At 30.9% G+C, this 17,934-nt stretch overlaps 1 protein-coding gene across 4 annotated transcripts in view; it reads right to left on the bottom strand.

The window, feature by feature from the left end:
• Nucleotides 1-257: 257 nt before the first annotated feature.
• Nucleotides 258-17,934, bottom strand: part of LOC129910797 (titin-like) — a 52,566-nt gene continuing 34,889 nt past the window's right edge. Inside the window, exons 2-7 of one of the 4 annotated variants that reach the window (XM_055988342.1) lie at nucleotides 16,495-16,596; nucleotides 10,086-10,373; nucleotides 9,733-10,011; nucleotides 4,464-9,491; nucleotides 3,549-3,587; nucleotides 709-844 (exon numbers count right to left, since the gene is read on the bottom strand). In XM_055988342.1, the coding sequence (XP_055844317.1) occupies nucleotides 3,553-3,587; nucleotides 4,464-9,491; nucleotides 9,733-10,011; nucleotides 10,086-10,373; nucleotides 16,495-16,596 (5,732 nt within the window). In that variant the 3' untranslated portion in view covers nucleotides 709-844; nucleotides 3,549-3,552. Of the gene's footprint in view, nucleotides 845-3,548; nucleotides 3,588-4,463; nucleotides 9,492-9,732; nucleotides 10,012-10,085; nucleotides 10,374-16,494; nucleotides 16,597-17,934 lie in introns of all 4 variants that reach the window. The other 3 variants (XM_055988344.1, XM_055988343.1, XM_055988345.1) reach the window with 3 other exon arrangements.

Raw genomic sequence — 17,934 nt, 5'->3', positions numbered from 1 at the left:
TATAAATACGTCTTCTTGGGATCAAAATTTGCAAAATTCCGCCCAAAATAAAAGCAATAAAACTTATAAAAAAAAAACATTTTGAACTCTGCGTGGAAAGTTTTCCGGCATTATAAATATTTTGCATATTCAATTTTGTTCGATGATTTTATACTCCTTTTGCGGATTATGAAGTGCGATTTCATTACTTAATACTTACCGGTAATTTAAACTTATATCCAATTAGGATTATTTTTTTCAATTAAAACTCAACAAACTATTACTTTTTTAAGCATTTATTTTAGGTTAATATATGCGCATGTGTATGTGACAAACATTTAATGTGTAAATTTATTTTAATTTGAGAAATTATCTCTAAACAAACATTTATAAAAGGTATACAACGTACTAACTTGCGATAAAATAATGCGATTTCTCATTGATTTCTTTTTTTTTTTTCCCTAATTCAGACACAGTAAACTAATTTGAGCTAAAGAAATAATTAGGCAGATAATTTTTTTTGTTTTTTTAATATTATGGTTTAAAAAAAATAATAATAATATTTTAAGGAGGGATCATTTTAAAACACTCAACAAATAAAGTTTTAATTTTCTTTTTCTTTTTTTTTAATAATTTTTAAGCAATTATTTAAGAATACAAAATAAATTAAATAATATATAAAAACAATTAAAAATGTATTCTGGAATTTCAATTAACATGGTTCATACGAGAGAGTATTGATTCCAATTGTTTATTTATTTTTTTTTTTTTTTTGTTATTGTGTGGCTTGTGCAGCTTGTTTATCGTATCAAAAGTCTTTAAGAAAGCTATGTTTCACGTTCTTCATAGTAAAATGATGTAGTACCTGAAATTAAAAACAAATATATTAGAAATAAATTTTTTAACAAGGCTGTTTGATAGTTATAAATATATGCATAGTAGATATGTTGGTAAATACAAAAGCAATAAAGAAAATGATGGGTGAAAACGAATCTTTGTATTTGAAAATACTTCAGTAGTTTGGCTTAAATATAAATTGACTGGCATTCCTATAGTATCCCAAAAATTATAATATTTTAGTTAATTTTTTTGATATCCAAATTATATTGGAAAATAATGGTCCGGTGTTAAAATTTGGTATTAATGTTCAATTTGTAATGAGAACAATAAATCTAAGGGTACCAAATTCTTGCAATAAACCATTGTTTATCAACTTTATTTAGATTTAAAAAAAATTATTTTACTCGTATGCTCCTACAATTTTTTAGAAAGAGCTTTTCAGCAGTAAATTAATTGTATGTAGGTAAATTGTATGTAAGGGAAACGTTCCTTACACAGTTCTTATTAATTTCTCAGAATTCTAAGGAGCACGAGCCGAAAATCATAGTTTGGACAGCTAGGTACACCTAGAGTCATTTGGACGCCATTTTATTTTTTGGAGATCATTTTGATTTTTTTTACAAAACCAGGGATCTGGTTGATCTTAGAACACTCAATTTTTTACAAAACATGTAACACATACATTATTTCGATAATCATTTCATAATTATATAAAAAAATTAATTGTAAGTAATAAGAGGTTACTGGTTTTTGAGTTAGAAATCGACAAATACCCTAATTTTAATATTTTCAAAAAACAATGCTTATTTCTGTGCGGAATAATGTTTCCAAGATGTGTACTAAGTTCAAGGTAAAAATATTCAAAACTGCTTCAGTTTTTCTGCATTATGTTGAGCTACATGTTTTTATTAAGCTACTTTTATTTTAAAAAGACTCACTGTAGAGACAGCATTTTTTACAATAACATTTTTTGTAAATGATTTCTATTTAAGAGATTTTCTTGCAATTAATACAAATCTAAATATATAAAAAAATATTATACTTTACTTAAATACACTAGCCCAAAAAATTAAGGGAACAAAAAAAAATCGTGTTTTTTTTGTGATTTTCGATAAGCTGTATCTCAGTAAAATATGATCGCATCATGATAAAATAAAAAGCAAGTAAAAGATACATTCTTTTAGCTATAAATGACTTACTTCTAAACACTTTTTTATGAGAAAAATCAAATTCTTTTGAGTTTATTTGAGAATTTTATTAATAAAATTCGTTTAAATTTTAGATAAATTAAAAAAAAGTTAAATTTTGAAAAAAACTTTTCATACCATTTTTGGATATTTTCCTAATTTTGAAAATTTCGATTTTTCTTTATTTTATCAAAAATTCAAACGATATTTATTAAAAAAATGTTCAAATAAACTCAAAAAAAATTTGATTTTTCTCTTAAAAGTGTGTTTAGAAGTAACAACAGAAAAACTGCTTGATGAATAAGTCTGAAACTTTGCATATTAATTAATAATCATAATCAATAATTAAGCCTCAGTTTAATCTTATCACCTATAGTTATAAAACAGCGGCACATTTTTCTAAAAAAACATAAAAGTGCCTATTTCGATACTTTTTCTAAATTGATCTCAAATGTAATAAAACATTTTTTTTTAACAAAGTAAGCGTAATTTCTCTGCAGGGAGTTGAATGAAGTTTTTAAACCTATCCTTGAAATTTCTGTAAGGTGATTCGTTAAGATATTGATACTCAAAGTCAAAAGTATGGGTTTTGGTTTGATGACTGATATTGCAGTCTAAAAAAAAATCGTAAAAGTTTAAAACAAAAAGAATCTGAAAGCCAAATAAAAAGCCTTTCCAAAAATAATAATCATTTCATCCTAAAAAATGTTCCCACTTTTTTATTAGCAAAGTAAAAGTAAAAAAAATTTGAAAATTTTGGTTTTTTAACAGTTCCAACGATTAAGGTATTTTACCGTTAGAAATAAAATATTTTGTCATAAAAACCTAAAACAAGAAGAATGTAGCTTTTAAATGCTTTTTGTTTTGTCATGATGCGATCGTTTTTTACTGAGATACAGCATAGCACAATTATTTCAAGGTTTTAACGTCAGCTCTTTCGTTTGTCGAAAATTTTTGTATTTCTGAAAATGTCAACAAGATTTTATGCCGAATTTAATTAATAAAAACACACGAAATGCCATTGATGCCATTGGAATATTCTTCTTCGAAAATAGGGTAGGTAGAGAAATCTCTATTTGACTGATCGCTATGTTAATCGGTTTATTTTTTTGATATTTTTTTTTTTTAAGTGGGTGTTTTTTTCTGTTCAGTTCTGTGCATCTGTCAAAAGTGGGAGAAAATGGCAGATCCAGTAGTTTTTTTTTTTTTTGCTTTTGAATTCTGAATATTCGTTCTGGTTATTTTATTGAACAGTAATTTTATAAGCAAAAATAAATAAAAATACTCGAAAATAAACATTTATATAAAAAAATATAGATTAACATAGTTTTCCGACGAATTTATTTCCACTAAAAAAAAAAAACGGGTCATTTTGGTTTAAGGGTTGTATTCACCAATTTTTTATTAAAATAAGGATAGTTTCCAATTAAAAATTTAGTTTGACGTTTGATGATAATTTACGACTGACTTTTATGAGACGTGTTCATGAAATAACTTATAATGTATGGTTATCGGAACTATGTACAATTTGTAAATACTAACCTTTTTATGGCTTGGTTTCAGCTTTTTTTCCGCTATCATCTGAAATGGAATGTTTTAATTGGATCAGAAAATTATATCATATAGTAAACAAACATCTATAATAACTTGAAGTTTTAATCAATAAGCTTTTGGTGTAAAAGTGATACAAGTGACATGGTGATTTTAAAGCTTTTCTAAATCTAATATATGCGCTAATGCATACTTGATTGTCAGTACAATGAAAACTTGACGCTATGACAATTTTTTGTACATTAAACAACATAAAGTTCGCCAGTATTTTTTTTTTTTATTTACAAATCCTTTATTTTATTACGTCAAAAGGACACCGTATTGGTGTTGAGAAAAATTTATTCCAGAATTAAATATTTTGTTCATATATTTAGTAAGTTCTAGGACTTTTGGATTATCTGAAAGGACTTTGTAGACTTTTTTCACGAATTTGGAGAATACTTTGAATATTTTATATAAAAAAAAAAATAAACCAAAACTTCTGAGCACACCCTAAAAAGGTAAGAGAGTTGAGCTCTTTTTGCTATACAACGTAATCACAGAAGAGAAGGTCTTAGGCTGTATTAAACGGTAATAAATGATGCCAAATCTTCACTTCTCATTCATTTAACGAAAAATGAGAAAATCAATATTTTTAAACTTCCCGATCGACAGTAAGAAAACTAAAAACAAAAAAAGCAAACCAAACAAATTGTTGACACTTTTGTCAAAAGAATAATAAGTTGGAAACTCTACACCATCACCTTTTTTGTTTAGGCTTAAGCCTTAAAAAATATTTTTTGTAATGATTGTTGATTTGATGTTGATAAACGTCAAAATCGTTGCGCCTGCTTTTTATGGTTAATTATTACTTTGCTAATTTTAAACTCCCATTTTTTAGACCATCTTAAATGTATTTGTACGTACCTACAGTTTTTGAATTTGCAGGCGGCGATTCGTCTTCAAAATATATATTATCAGTGTGATGTGAGTGCAATGCATATGATTGACTCGAAACAGGAAATACAGAGTCTTCAATTAACGTACTAGATGCAACACTCGTCATGCTATCTGTCATCATCGAATCACCTTCATTGCAATAAGTTGCATTTGTTGCTGAGCTTGTTGTTTGTTCAATACACAAATTCAGCGAATCATTTGACATATCCATTGATATTCGACTTGAATTTGATGGTATTGTAATGACACTTGTTGTTATTGTAGTCGTTGTTGTTTGGCTAATTATTTCACTACCACTGGTATGTTGGATGATTTGTTCATCAGAAACTGTCGATACTGTTGTATATGGTGCGGCACTTTCGGCTTCACTTGTAATCATTGAAGTCTGTTGTTGTTGTTGTTGTAGTTTTTGTTCAACTTCAATTGAATCTACACTTTCTCGATTGGATATTGGTTCTAGAGAATCAGCATCGGATTTGGTTGTAATTTCTTTCGAAATATCAAATGAGTCTATACTACTTGTAACTAACTCTACACTTTTGTTAATCTCCAAACTATCAGCACTTCCATGCTCTGATAATTCATAACCAAATTTATTTTTTGACGTTTCTCCCTCCATTTCAAGGCTATCTAATGAAGTTTCCATTATATTTCCTTTCATTTCTTCACACTCTTCCAGCTTCGACTTAAGAATAGCTTCAACACTTTCTTTGGGTATCGATTGGAGAGTTATTGTTTTTAATTTCGAAACAACAACATTTTGAGTACTTTCACTACCATTATTTGAGTTATTCGATTCGTCTGATCTTGACAAAAGTAATGCAGCTTCTTCCTTAGCCTTAATTTCAATTAAATGGGCTTCAATGCAGGCGTTTTCCAATCCCTCGAATTCCTTCAAACTCGACATAGATATATCATCACCAGCTGCATTCTTAATCGTGTATCGTCTTGTAAAGCTACCATTGCTTGAATCTGTCGAACCAGTATAGATTCTTCTATTTTCAAGTGATATCGCTTGCTCAAGACTTTCAAACTCTTGCAGACTACTCATTGAAATATTATCATTTTCAGCTTTGGAGAAATATTTCCGTCCAGCTAGAACATCATAATCAGGAGTACTAGAGAATGAATCCTTAAAACTACTGATTCGACTACTTCCAACTTCGAATTCTGCATCTTCTTCTTTAATATCTTCCAAAACCCCCCTTTCCAATTCATAAGGATACCTTAGTTGAGCAGCATGATCGGATAATTGCATTTCGACCCATTTCTTATTCGCTGCTATTTCATCTGAATCCTGTTCAGCTTGTGACTGAACCGAGGGTGGGCTTTCTTCGAATTCGAAATTCAAGTCATCGCGAAAGATTTGTGAGCCTAGATTCGTAGCAGCTGGAGCAGATTTGATCAAAATTTGTTCAACTTCTTCATCGTGTTTTTTGACCATTTTACTTGAACTTATCTTTATGCTTTTACCCTCCACATCGAATTCACTTGCTTCTTTAGCGACTTCTTCGATTATTACAAATTCATCTGTTATATCAGGTTGATCGACCATTTCGAAAGAGTCTGGCGAATCAGGTGCCCTATCTCTATCAAAATCACTAGCTTCATTTAAATCAGCAAGTTTCTGTTTATATTGCTGTTGAACAAGCACATTAAATTGTTCATCATCCAAAGAATATGCTGATTCAGTAGTTCGTGGAATTGGTGTATCTTCAACTTTATTCAATTCATCTTGAGTCTTCACTTTATACAAAGTGCTATCAGGAAAATCATCAGTTTCTTCGGTATCAATGGAAATTTCTTCAGTCACTTTAATATCAGGAATATTCGAATAATCTTGCATATTTTGAGATGGACGTCTTTGTTCTTCAGCAATAATTTGTGATTCAAGTTCTTCAGTGACAGCATCTTCGATAATAACCTGAGCAGCCAAGTGTAATGGTCCAACAAGACTTTCCTGACTACTATCTTCTAAGGCATCTGTTGGTTTTTTCTCCTTCTTTTTCTTTCTCTGCGATGGAGATTTGAATGCTCTTGAATATTCTGATTCATAGGGATCATGATCGGATTCGGATTCACTACCTTTGCAATCGTCTCCACCTCCAAGACTGCCAGAGGTGGGAGTTTTTTGTTCTGTAACTTCGGTTGGTGCGCCTTCAGTTTCTTCTTCGAGTAAATTTTTAACAACTTCACTGCTAACCGAAGTACTCTCATGACGCTTATGTCCTCTACGACGTGGTTCATCTGAAGGCTTGTCTAAAGGGTCGATTTCACTTTGTGAAGTTTCACCAGGGACAAAATTTGATTCATCAAATTGTAAAATTGAATCTTCAGCAGCATATGATGATGCAAACATTTCAATACCAGCTAATGAAGATGAACCTGCTGATCCTATGAGATCTTCAAAGTTGTTAACAACCGTGTTTACTGTCGATGCACTTGACATTGATAATATGCTACTTTCTTCCAAGCTAGAAGCTATTATTTGATCATCTTTGTATTCAAAACTTCCTACGACACTGCTTTCTGGCAGTTTCTTTGAATCAGTTGTTGGAATTTCAGCAGTTGGAATTTCCGCACTACGAATTTCAGCAGTTGGAATTTCCACACTTCTGATTTCATCAGTTCGAATTTCAGCAATTGGAATGTTAGAAGTGTGCATTTCAGCAGTTGTAGTTTCAGCGGCAGTGATTTCTTCCTTTGTAAATATCATTTCTTGAGATCTCTTCATACACGATTGCTGAGACTCAAATTCAGCTTGATGTGCCTGCATAATATTATCAAATTCAAGAGCTTCAAAACCTTCACTTTCGATTTCAATTTCAATATCTTGATCACCCAGCGATGCAACCAATGTTTCAGACAATTCTGATGTATCAATGCTTCCCAAATTTCCAGAAGCTTCTGAGCTTAGACTTTTCATACTTTCCCGTGAACTAATTGTCTTTCCACTACTTTCTAGGGTACCCATTGCACTAATATACTCTGTTGATCCCCGGCACATGGAGGCATCGACTGCTGTTTGATATTCCGAAGAAGTATGGAATGTCTGTACGGTGTCAAAATCAGACGATCCCGGTCTGCTAATGCTTTTGTAGTAGCTTTCACTTGAGCTAGAGTTATCGACTTCGTGTAAAGACCATCTATTATTTATCGGACTCAAGGGCTTCTCAACAACACTTTGATCAGTAACTTCGACAAGTTTTTCAGAACCTTCAACTTTTACATCATCATGACCACCATCTTCAAGCAAATCGCTTGATTCTTGAATATCATCAAGCACTGTTGGAGCTATTAGACTTTCACATTTATCATCTCCTTCATCCATGTGTAGCTTTGAGTGGGAAATATTTTTAAATTCAAATTCTGATGGTGATTCTTTAATAGCTTTTCCATCACGAACTACTTGAATAAGCTCTTCTTTTGCGGCGTCTAATGACATTTCAACTTCTTCCAATGTTCGTTCGACTAAAAGTTTATCAGGCAGCTGTATTTCGGTCTTTAAAGTTTCAATAGGATCAACGGATTTGATTACACCTCCGGGTAAAGTACACAGTTTTTCGGAGAGCTCAAGTTCACTTTTTTCTAATAGAAGATCCAATTTTGAAGCTTTGCTTTGTGGTTGTTGTTCTGTTTTGTGTAATTGGTGAATATCTTCTGGTTCGTCAACAGTTTTTTCGGAGACTGATTCTTCTTCATCTAATAAAGTTGATTCTTTTCGTTCACCAAGAGTTGATGGTATTATTTCAGCAGTAGTTGGTTTTTGAAGATCAAACTCTTGTATTTCTTCCATCATCGGTAAAGATGTAACTTTTGATTCACTTACAGCTGAAATTTCTTCGTCCAGTAAAGATGTTTCTTTGGATTCTTTAACAGCTGTTATCTGTTCCAAGGGTTCTTTTATCCCATCGATAACAGTTTTCTGTGATTCACTTTCAATTTCTAGAATATCATTTCGAGTCTCGGAACCTTGTCGAACAACCGCTGAAGGACTAAAATCAGATTCCGATTTTGATTCTTCTTTAACAGAAATCACTTCTTCTTCAGGTTCCTTCTCTTCCAAATCAGTAGCAGCAGCAGCTTTCAATAAACTATCTTCAATTCTTTCAGGTTCTTCATCATATTGTGGAGACTTCGATTTAACTATCAAATTCGTGCTAGACTCTCCAATATAGAAACCAATTTGTGGCTCATCATCTTTATCGCCACTTCGTTCAGACTTATCATCCTCAAATGAATCCACACCGACAAGTTTGGTCATTGAATCCGATAAACTAGGAGATCTTTTGAAACTACTTGCCGAAGGATCCAAGGAACTCTTACGGGAAATATTTAATTCCGATGTTAAATGGTAGTCTTCTAACAATTCCTTAGTTGAATCAATTTGTTCTGATGAAAAAGTATCTAATTTAATATGTCTTGGTGAAGATAGTGATATCTTCGATGATTCTATGGAATGTGATGTTGTGTGATCGTAGTCTTCTTGAAATGAAACTCTATTCAAAGAACTTAAACTTTCTCCATTTTGAATAGTTACATGTTCGATGGGAAGATTTTCGGTGTCAATTAGTGACTGATCTTCAATATCATGATCTAAACTTAATTTTTGTTCTGGCTTGTCAGAAGATTGAAGATCTTCTTCTTGTTCAGCTGAAAAAGTATCTAATCTTGCAGAATCTTCTTCTATTTCGTGCAATGATTGATCTGAATCTTTTGGATCAGATTGATCTAAGAATTTACTAGTAACTTCTGTTGAAGAAGTTACAACATTTATCTGCTTTCTAGGTTGAGGTACTGGTGGTGCCTCTTTTCGAAGATCTTCTTCTTCTTCTTCTATTTGAGTTGACGTTTCTTGAGAAATTTCTACCGAAGTTGATGGTGGTGGTAAACATGTACGTGGTGTTGGTCGCGGTGCACTGTCAAGTTCCATGACATTCATTTCAATGGGCATTTCCTCACTGATACCGCGTTGGATGTTTTCTTCTCCTGTGTCTAAAAACAAAAAGTGTGGAAAGAGGGTAATTTGTATTAGGGGGAGTTATAAATTCAAAACAAACAAATTCAAATGCACAAAGCAGAAAGGAGTTTTTTTTTTTCAAATCTATCATGCCATATGGATTATAATTATTTTTTTGATTATTTTTTTGTTCAAAATGTATGCAATCTGAGCTCAACTATTCTACCTCTGAAATAACTATTTATCAACAGTGAGCTGGAGTTAATGCAAACATACCTGTTAGAAAATCCTGAATATCAGTGTCTGGTGTACTTTGTTCAATGTCTGCTATGGTACTTGTCGTCGCCGAAACACTTTCGTTCCAACTTATTTTTGAAAAGTCTTGATGCAAACTACTTATTTCATCTTCATGTACCAAAGAATCAAAGGTTTGATCGAAACTCTCGACACTCTTATCAATATTTTCGACTTGAGATGAGATTTTTTGGAATTTTTTCTCAACTCTTTGTTCTTTACGGGTAATGTTGTTGTTGTAGGATGTTGTTGGTGGTAAGACTACATAATTAATATAGGTTACAAAATTACCAAGAAATTACTTTAACGCAAAATTTGTTTGTTTATTGTTTTACCTTTAATGTCTGTTGAAGTAATTTCTTCAGACTTCTTTGTTATTAATTGATTTGAATTAATATTTTCACCAATTGATGGGTAATTATCATCATCGTTTGAAATTTTAGACTTTGATTCAGTTTCACTGCTTTCGGATATGGATATTTCCATTTTTGAATTAATTAAATTTTGACTATCATAATCTGTTGTTTCGGTTTGTTGTCGATTGTTTATAATATTAACACTTTCTTCAAGGACGTTTTTTATTAGAATCGTAGCTTCCTTGCGGATAATATCCATTTCATGTTCTGAAATAGATTTTTTGTTTGTTGTACTAGCTCATATAGATAGAACTTACATAAGCAAGAATTAAAAAAGGTTTAACAAAGATAAGTGTGATGAGTGATATAAAACAAATGCGAATGACAACAAATTTGAACACATGCAATGAGTGAAAAAGCTGAAGAAAATTGATGATTTGAAAAATGAAAACGAATGTTTGTAAGATTTTTATTTTAACGGATCTAGGTTTTGACCATAAGTCTGAATTTAAAGAATTTTTGTTGTTATCTATTGAAGATGTTTATCTTAGGGCTTATGAAGTCATAAGTTCAAAAATGTCGTTGCTTTCAAAAATTTAGTTTTTATCATTGTAACCTTACATTAATTGGTGAAATATTGTTTTAAATTTACTCTGTCAACGGAGATAGTCATTTTGTAAATATTCTGTTCAAATGTGTAGTACGTATGTCATGTGTTTGTGTGTAGGTATGAGTTTTATTCTTTAATTTTGTCTGAACATATAGCTCAAAAAATAGAAACAGACAGCAGACAGTTGGTTTAAAATCTAAAACTACCCACAACCTGCGATAAAGGGTAGAAGGTACTAACTCGTGAATGAGAAAGCACGTTTCTATTTTTAATATATACTTCCCGAAATAATCTTACCGGATTACTTCTAAATTAACCATTAAGGTGGAAGACATATTTAATGCAAGTCTGTCTTTTGTAAGCAAAGCTTATCCAAATAGTAACTTGAAAATTTTCTTTTTTCATAAATAAAGATTTTTGGATGAACCAAACCATTTCAGCGTAGGTTTTAGAAAATATCATTACCATGGGATGGACACTTAATCAACTCTTAGACTAAGACCATAAAAGATAAAACTACAAACAAATGGCGGACCCTTTGTTCGTTAGAACTTATTCATGAAATTCTCCATACACAAATAATGTTTTGATATTTTCATGAATAAAATAAAGTCCAACTTTATACCCTGGGTGCGATGGACTATGGACCCAGAGGTTTGGGTTCGATTCCCACTCAGCTTCTTTTTGATATTTTTGCCAATATTTTTGAGGTTATGTTAAAAATGATTTAAATAAAAGATCTTTTCATTTTCTTCAACTTTTACATAACGATAGCATTGGTACATTTTTCAGAAATCTTTAAAATCCCGCTTTTCGCCCAGCAAAATTTTTTCTCTCTCTTATCCTAATTCTGATAGTCTGCTGCGATAAAGTCGATTGTTTGCTTTATACCCCTAATCCTAAATTTTCCGAAAACATTTTTTTTTAATCATTTGCACTGGTAAAAAAAACTTTTTTTTTCTTCTTATTTATTTATGATTTTACGCTTTTGAAACTCAAAACTCCAATTCTGCATTTTTGATTTAATGGATTTTTTATTTTATTTTTGATTATAAAAATTGACTTTTCTTCATTTTTTCTTTAATTTAGAAGTCGCTTTTCTTAGGACAATTTATGCACTGACATTTATAATCCTTTATCCACGCTATTAGACTTTACACCAAAGGAGGAAGTATGCACGAACCAATTTGGATTTTTTTTTAAATATCTTATATTTTAATAATACTAAATAATTGTTAATTAACATTTATCATTCTCTTAAAATGGTGTTTAACACTAAAGACGTTAAAAACTAAAAAAAAAAAACTAAATAAAAATATAATTCTAAAAAACGACACAGTTTTGTTTTTATTATCCTTAAGTTTGCTATTTTTCTACCAATTTGAAACTGTAGATTGAACTACTACTTTAATTTTTACAGTGCATCAGTGGTGTACTTTGTTTATGAAAGTATTTCGATGTTACTCTTTTTATCAACAGTTAGTAAAGTATTCTGTTTATTAAAACTACATGATTTTATTTCAACATTTTGTCGGCCAAAAATAAGTTTACGCCGTAAGGGCACTTGCTTCTATAATAATAATTTAGAAAAGTATCTCGCTACGATTAACTATGATTAATTTTACCCGGGTAAAATTTCTATAAAAATCCAAAGTATAAATGCGACCTTTTTTCTACTCCTATAGCATAAAAGAAGCAGACTCTAATAGTGTTATTCGTTCCTATTAGCGTACTAGAGAATATTTATTGTACATAATATCGGACAATTTATACCTACTGGCCATAACAGTTCACTTTAGAGTGAATGAAATTACTTTATATAAAAATAGGGTTAGCATATTGGTAAAACGTTATAGAAGCAAGCTTTTCCTCAGATTCTTATGGGGAAAAACACTTCTAAACATTATAGTATATGTCTTAAGAGAATATTTTCTTTGCACCTATAAAGATTTTATAAAAAAACTCCAGAAAATTTTCCTAGAAGAATTATATCAGCGCTGATTTGCACAATACGTAGCACAGTGGTTCCGTAGTAGGCCATAGGCCGAAATATCGATGTCAATATAATGACGTCATTTTTCGTTATATATGTTATAAATAGCCTATTCTTTAAGATGGCGTAACAGAAATTTTGAGAAAATAACGGAACTTTTCATATCGACCATGAAAAGTTGTCGAAAAAAGTCTGGTTTCAAGCTTTATTTTTGGTCCCGAATCAACTTAAACTTTTAAGTGTATTTTTCGGTTAAAATTATTTTTAAAGTTTTTTTGTTGTTATGGAACTTAAAGTTGAAGGTATGTACTATATTTAAAGAGTTTACAATTCTATTTTATTTAAAATTTTCAATAAAAAACAGACTAGAAAAGGACAGGTTCAAATTCCATACTTTTGTTTTTCTTCTCACTTTAACGAAACTTTTAACTATGTTGTCATCAATATAAATACATGATTCATATACATAAATTTTCTCTAGCATGTGTAGTTTCTGAAACAATTGAATCTGTCTGCGAATAAGTGCGACGGGCTACGACTGACTCTTTCACACTCACTGTTTCAATTTTACCCATATTTCTCATATTTAAAAATGTTTCAAATAATTTTTTCTTTTTTTGAATTTTTATGTTTTCCTTAAGTTTTTGTTAGTCGAGTCAAATTAGACATAAAATTTGTAAAATCTCGGAATCCAGGGAAAGTCGATGCATCTGAAAAACGAGTATAGGGCTGCATTATAAAAGGGTCAAATAAGAAAGTTAAAAAAAAAAATTTCACCGCTCTCGATTACAACAGTTTTTATGGACCGTTAACTGTCATTCCGTATGCAAGCGTCAATCGGAATTGCTGTCTCATTTTAGATTTTGATCAAACTTTGTAGGGATGTTCTCTAGGACTGTAAGGAAGCAAATCCATGATGATTTAATTTTAAGTTGCGTGGTTTCCCCGCTACCCGCATTCGAACTTTTTCAGAAGGTCATTTTTATGTTATTATAGCTTTGCGTCTACTAAAGATATCTTTTTGTTTGAAACGCCATGTTAAAGCTTAAGAGTAGTAATTTTTGAATATATATTAAAAAATTACGTAATAATTATCCCTGAATTAAAAATAATTTTTGAAAAACTGGTAATTTTGCTGATTTTTCATGGTTTTTGACTGGCTCCAGAACCTTGGCTATTATATGTAGGAAGCTTATACTTACCAAATATTAAATATAGATATTTTTCAACAAAATAAATCTAAAATGAACTCGATGGCTGTACTCCTTATGCAAAAATTTTAAGTTCAAAGTATAGAGTATTTTAAAAAAGCTAATTTTTATACTGTCATTTTCTACGATTTGACTAAACGAAGAAATGTGAAACTTACAGTGTGTTAAGCTAAGAGTACGAACTAAATATACTATTAATTTCATGCTTCTATCTTATGTCAAACATAGTGCAATCATAGCCTTAAGTAGGTTTTTTTTGGCTTTTTAGCATTTTTGCGAATTTTCAAACAAGCGGTACACTAAGAAGATATGAAAATAACACAATTTTATTTAGAGGACTTAAAGTTAAAAGTTTCAACTTAACACACTGTTAGTTTCATGTTTCTATCTTTAGTCAAATCGTAAAAAATCATAGTATAAAAAAATATTTTTTCAAAAAACTCAAAACTTTGAACTTAAAATTTTTGCATAAGGAGTACAGCCATCGAGTTCATTTTAGATTTATTTTGTTGAAAAATATCTATATTTAATATTTGGTAAGTATAAGCTTCCTACATATAATAGCCAAGGTTCTGGAGCCAGTCAAAAACCATGAAAAATCAGCAAAATTACCAGTTTTTCAAAAATTATTTTTAATTCAGGGATAATTATTACGTAATTTTTTAATATATATTCAAAAATTACTACTCTTAAGCTTTAACATGGCGTTTCAAACAAAAAGATATCTTTAGTAGACGCAAAGCTATAATAACATAAAAATGACCTTCTGAAAAAGTTCGAATGCGGGTAGCGGGGAAACCACGCAACTTAAAATTAAATCATCATGGATTTGCTTCCTTACAGTCCTAGAGAACATCCCTACAAAGTTTGATCAAAATCTAAAATGAGACAGCAATTCCGATTGACGCTTGCATACGGAATGACAGTAAACGGTCTATAAAAACTGTTGTAATCGAGAGCGGTGAAATTTTTTTTTTAACTTTCTTATTTGACCCTATTATAATGCAGCCCTATACTCGTTTTTCAGATGCATCGACTTTCCCTGGATTCCGAGGTATAAAGCTAATTTGACTCCACTATGTACATATTTTTATAAAAATATATCATATTAAGCAAGCTTTAAATCTGAAATGTAACATAAAAATTATGACTGAAATTGAAAAAAAAAAACAAATAAATAATTTAAAAAAATAACTAATCATTTGTTTGTATGTTGATTCAAGGCTTCTTTTTACATTTTGTTATTAAATGTATACAAGATTTCTTTATCAATCAATTGTTTTTCATTGAAATTATTCTTTTTTATTGCTAAAAAAATATATTCTCACACATATTCAAGTATATTTTGTTGCTATCCTAACCATAATCTCCTATGGCCGCCCTTCTTAGAAACCAGTACCACTGTGCGTAGGTGGTATAGGACCTTTTAAGGTAACAATAGCAAAACTCGAAAGCAAAATTGTTAGCTTGTGAACTTGAAATATAAATTCTAAACTTTTGCAGACCTCTTTTTGAGAAAAAGCAAAGGCAATTTTTTCAATCAACCCGAGTTTTGATAAACATAGCAAAGAAAACGTCTATGAGTAGCAAGTGAGTTTACTTAAAACTTTTTTTGGTTTAAACAGTGGACTTATAGAAGTTACGATTTTAGTAAATCCTTATGAATATAACCTAATCGGGCGTATTCATTCATAAACGGAGAAAAAAGGTCACCTTAAAACATGATGCCCACCTGAAATCCCACCACCTTGAAACAAAACGATTCCCGCTTAAAATAAGTGGACTCCACCTTAATTTAAGGTGAACTTCATTTTTAATTTTGAATCTTAAAAAACCGGCAAAAAATAAAAATTTTAAAATTATAGTCACACTTTAGCTTTAGTTGCAGTTTATCATACTTATTTCCAACAGTGAGATAGCACAATGGTAACGGTAAGGCACTCGCCTATTGACCCAGTGGCTGCCAATTCGTTTTAAAATGTTTCCACTAGAAATAACATGATCTCTCGCTTAAATTAAATGGAAGATCGTCTTATTTGCGCATTCAAAAAATAAGATGATTTGTCACCTTATTTACCGACGAATTCATCTTAGCAAAAAAAAAACAATGCAGAAACCCGCTTATTTTAAGGTGGCATCCGCTTTTTTTTAGGTGGTCTTTTTCTCCGTGTAGTTATCTTTAAATTTAACCTGGGTTTAAACTTCAGTTTTACTTTTAAGAAACCCAAATAGTTACCTAAACTAATAAGGACTTTCACTTAAGCCGCAGTTTAATTTATTACAAAATAGATGTGTATGTATTTCACTGGTAGTGCAATTATTGAAAAATGTGTTGTGTTTTTGTACGATTTAACAAATAAACAAATGTGTAAAAAAACTCACAGCAATTAAACTACTCAATAAATAGTTGAATAAGTCAATTTCTTTTTTTTTTTTTTAATTCAACTTTGACCAATTACAATAAAAAACACATAGCATGATAGATGTGAAATTAATTTAATTTATATAAAAAACATTGCGAAAATGAATGACTACATCAGCCAACAAACAATAAGCTTTTACAACAAAACTTACCATCATCATCAGGGGCTTCAATATCGTTGCTTGTTGGTTGGATTGTTTTTTGTTCTTCTTCATAATTAATAACTGCCTTTATTGTTTCTTTAGCTTCAGAGTCTGTAAATGCAAAATGAGAAAATAAAGAAAATTTTAGTCTAATGTTCTAAATTTTGAAGAAGTTAGAAGCAATTGTGTAAGCCAGAGATTTGTTTTTTTTTTTTTACATTAATGGACAAATATTAGTGAACCTTTTACATTTATAAAGTGCATACCTTTGATTTAGAAAAAAAAGGTTTGTATATACAATAACCTACTTAATAAATATAAATAGGTATTTGCAAATTGAAAAACGCGAGAACGAGCGGTAAATTGACGCAGCGTCACCGCAACAGCAGTAAATTGACGCAGCCTGGTACACACATGCGTTTTTTGCCGCACGATGCCGCAGTAATTTAATTCAACATTACTCACAGTAAAATTGAGAGTATGCGTCACTGTGCAGTGACAATACGGGAAAAACGTCATCGCGGCACGTCACGTGCGTTACGAAGCGTTCTTATGAAAACTGATCCAAAGCGACGGATATGACGGAAAAAGTAGCCGAACATTCAATTTTTTAGTTACAATTAGAAAAAAAGAACAAAGTTCTGAGAACTGAAATTAACCCATGTGCGCTGAGAAAACGAAAATCGCACTCATCGATATTTGACAACCGACGGATCAACGGATCTGCCGGATGGAAAAGTGAAAAGTTTAGCTACTTTTTCCGTCGCGTGTCATAAGAACGTGTGTATTTTGTCGGGTTGTCAGTTCAAAACTTCGGCGTAACGCACGCCATGCATTCTATGGACTGTTCCGTTAATCCCTTTTGCCTCCCATCCGTCAAGCTTAACAGATTGACTGACGCATGAAAGTTTGAAAAGTGGAAACACATTTCTTTAATAAAGGACATCTCTTTTTAAACGAATTAAGGGCGCGTTTAGAAAATGCTGACTTCTGTCAAATGTTTAGATATCACCGGATCCATTTCTTGAGTTCTTTAATATTTGATTCACTATAAAGTTTGCGATAAAATTTAAATTTGATATGACTTTAAAACTGGTTCATGCAACATGAAAATAAAATGTTATTCCCCGTATTCAACGCATGATACCTGAATTAAAGTACTGAATTTTTAGAGGCTCTTGTACAGAACCAAATATCCCTAAATGTCAACTTACTTTGACATCTGACCAATCAGAGTCTCTAAAAATTTCAAAGTTCAGATGGCCCAAGTTGATCCGGGGGATTGTCACGATAAAACTGTCATCAAAACGTCATTTTGACCTCGGATCCGAAATGTCAAAAATATCGTTGTTAAGTAAAAGTATAATTTATAATTTTATTAATTTTTTTTTTAAATAAGGATTAATGATGTGCATTCAATAGTTTTCAATATAATTACATTTACCTATA

This window comes from Episyrphus balteatus, chromosome 2 (genome assembly GCF_945859705.1).
Source record: "Episyrphus balteatus chromosome 2, idEpiBalt1.1, whole genome shotgun sequence".
Taxonomy (NCBI): domain Eukaryota; kingdom Metazoa; phylum Arthropoda; class Insecta; order Diptera; family Syrphidae; genus Episyrphus; species Episyrphus balteatus.
Note: the sequence above shows the minus strand (reverse complement) of the source record. Positions and strands in the feature narration are given on the sequence as shown.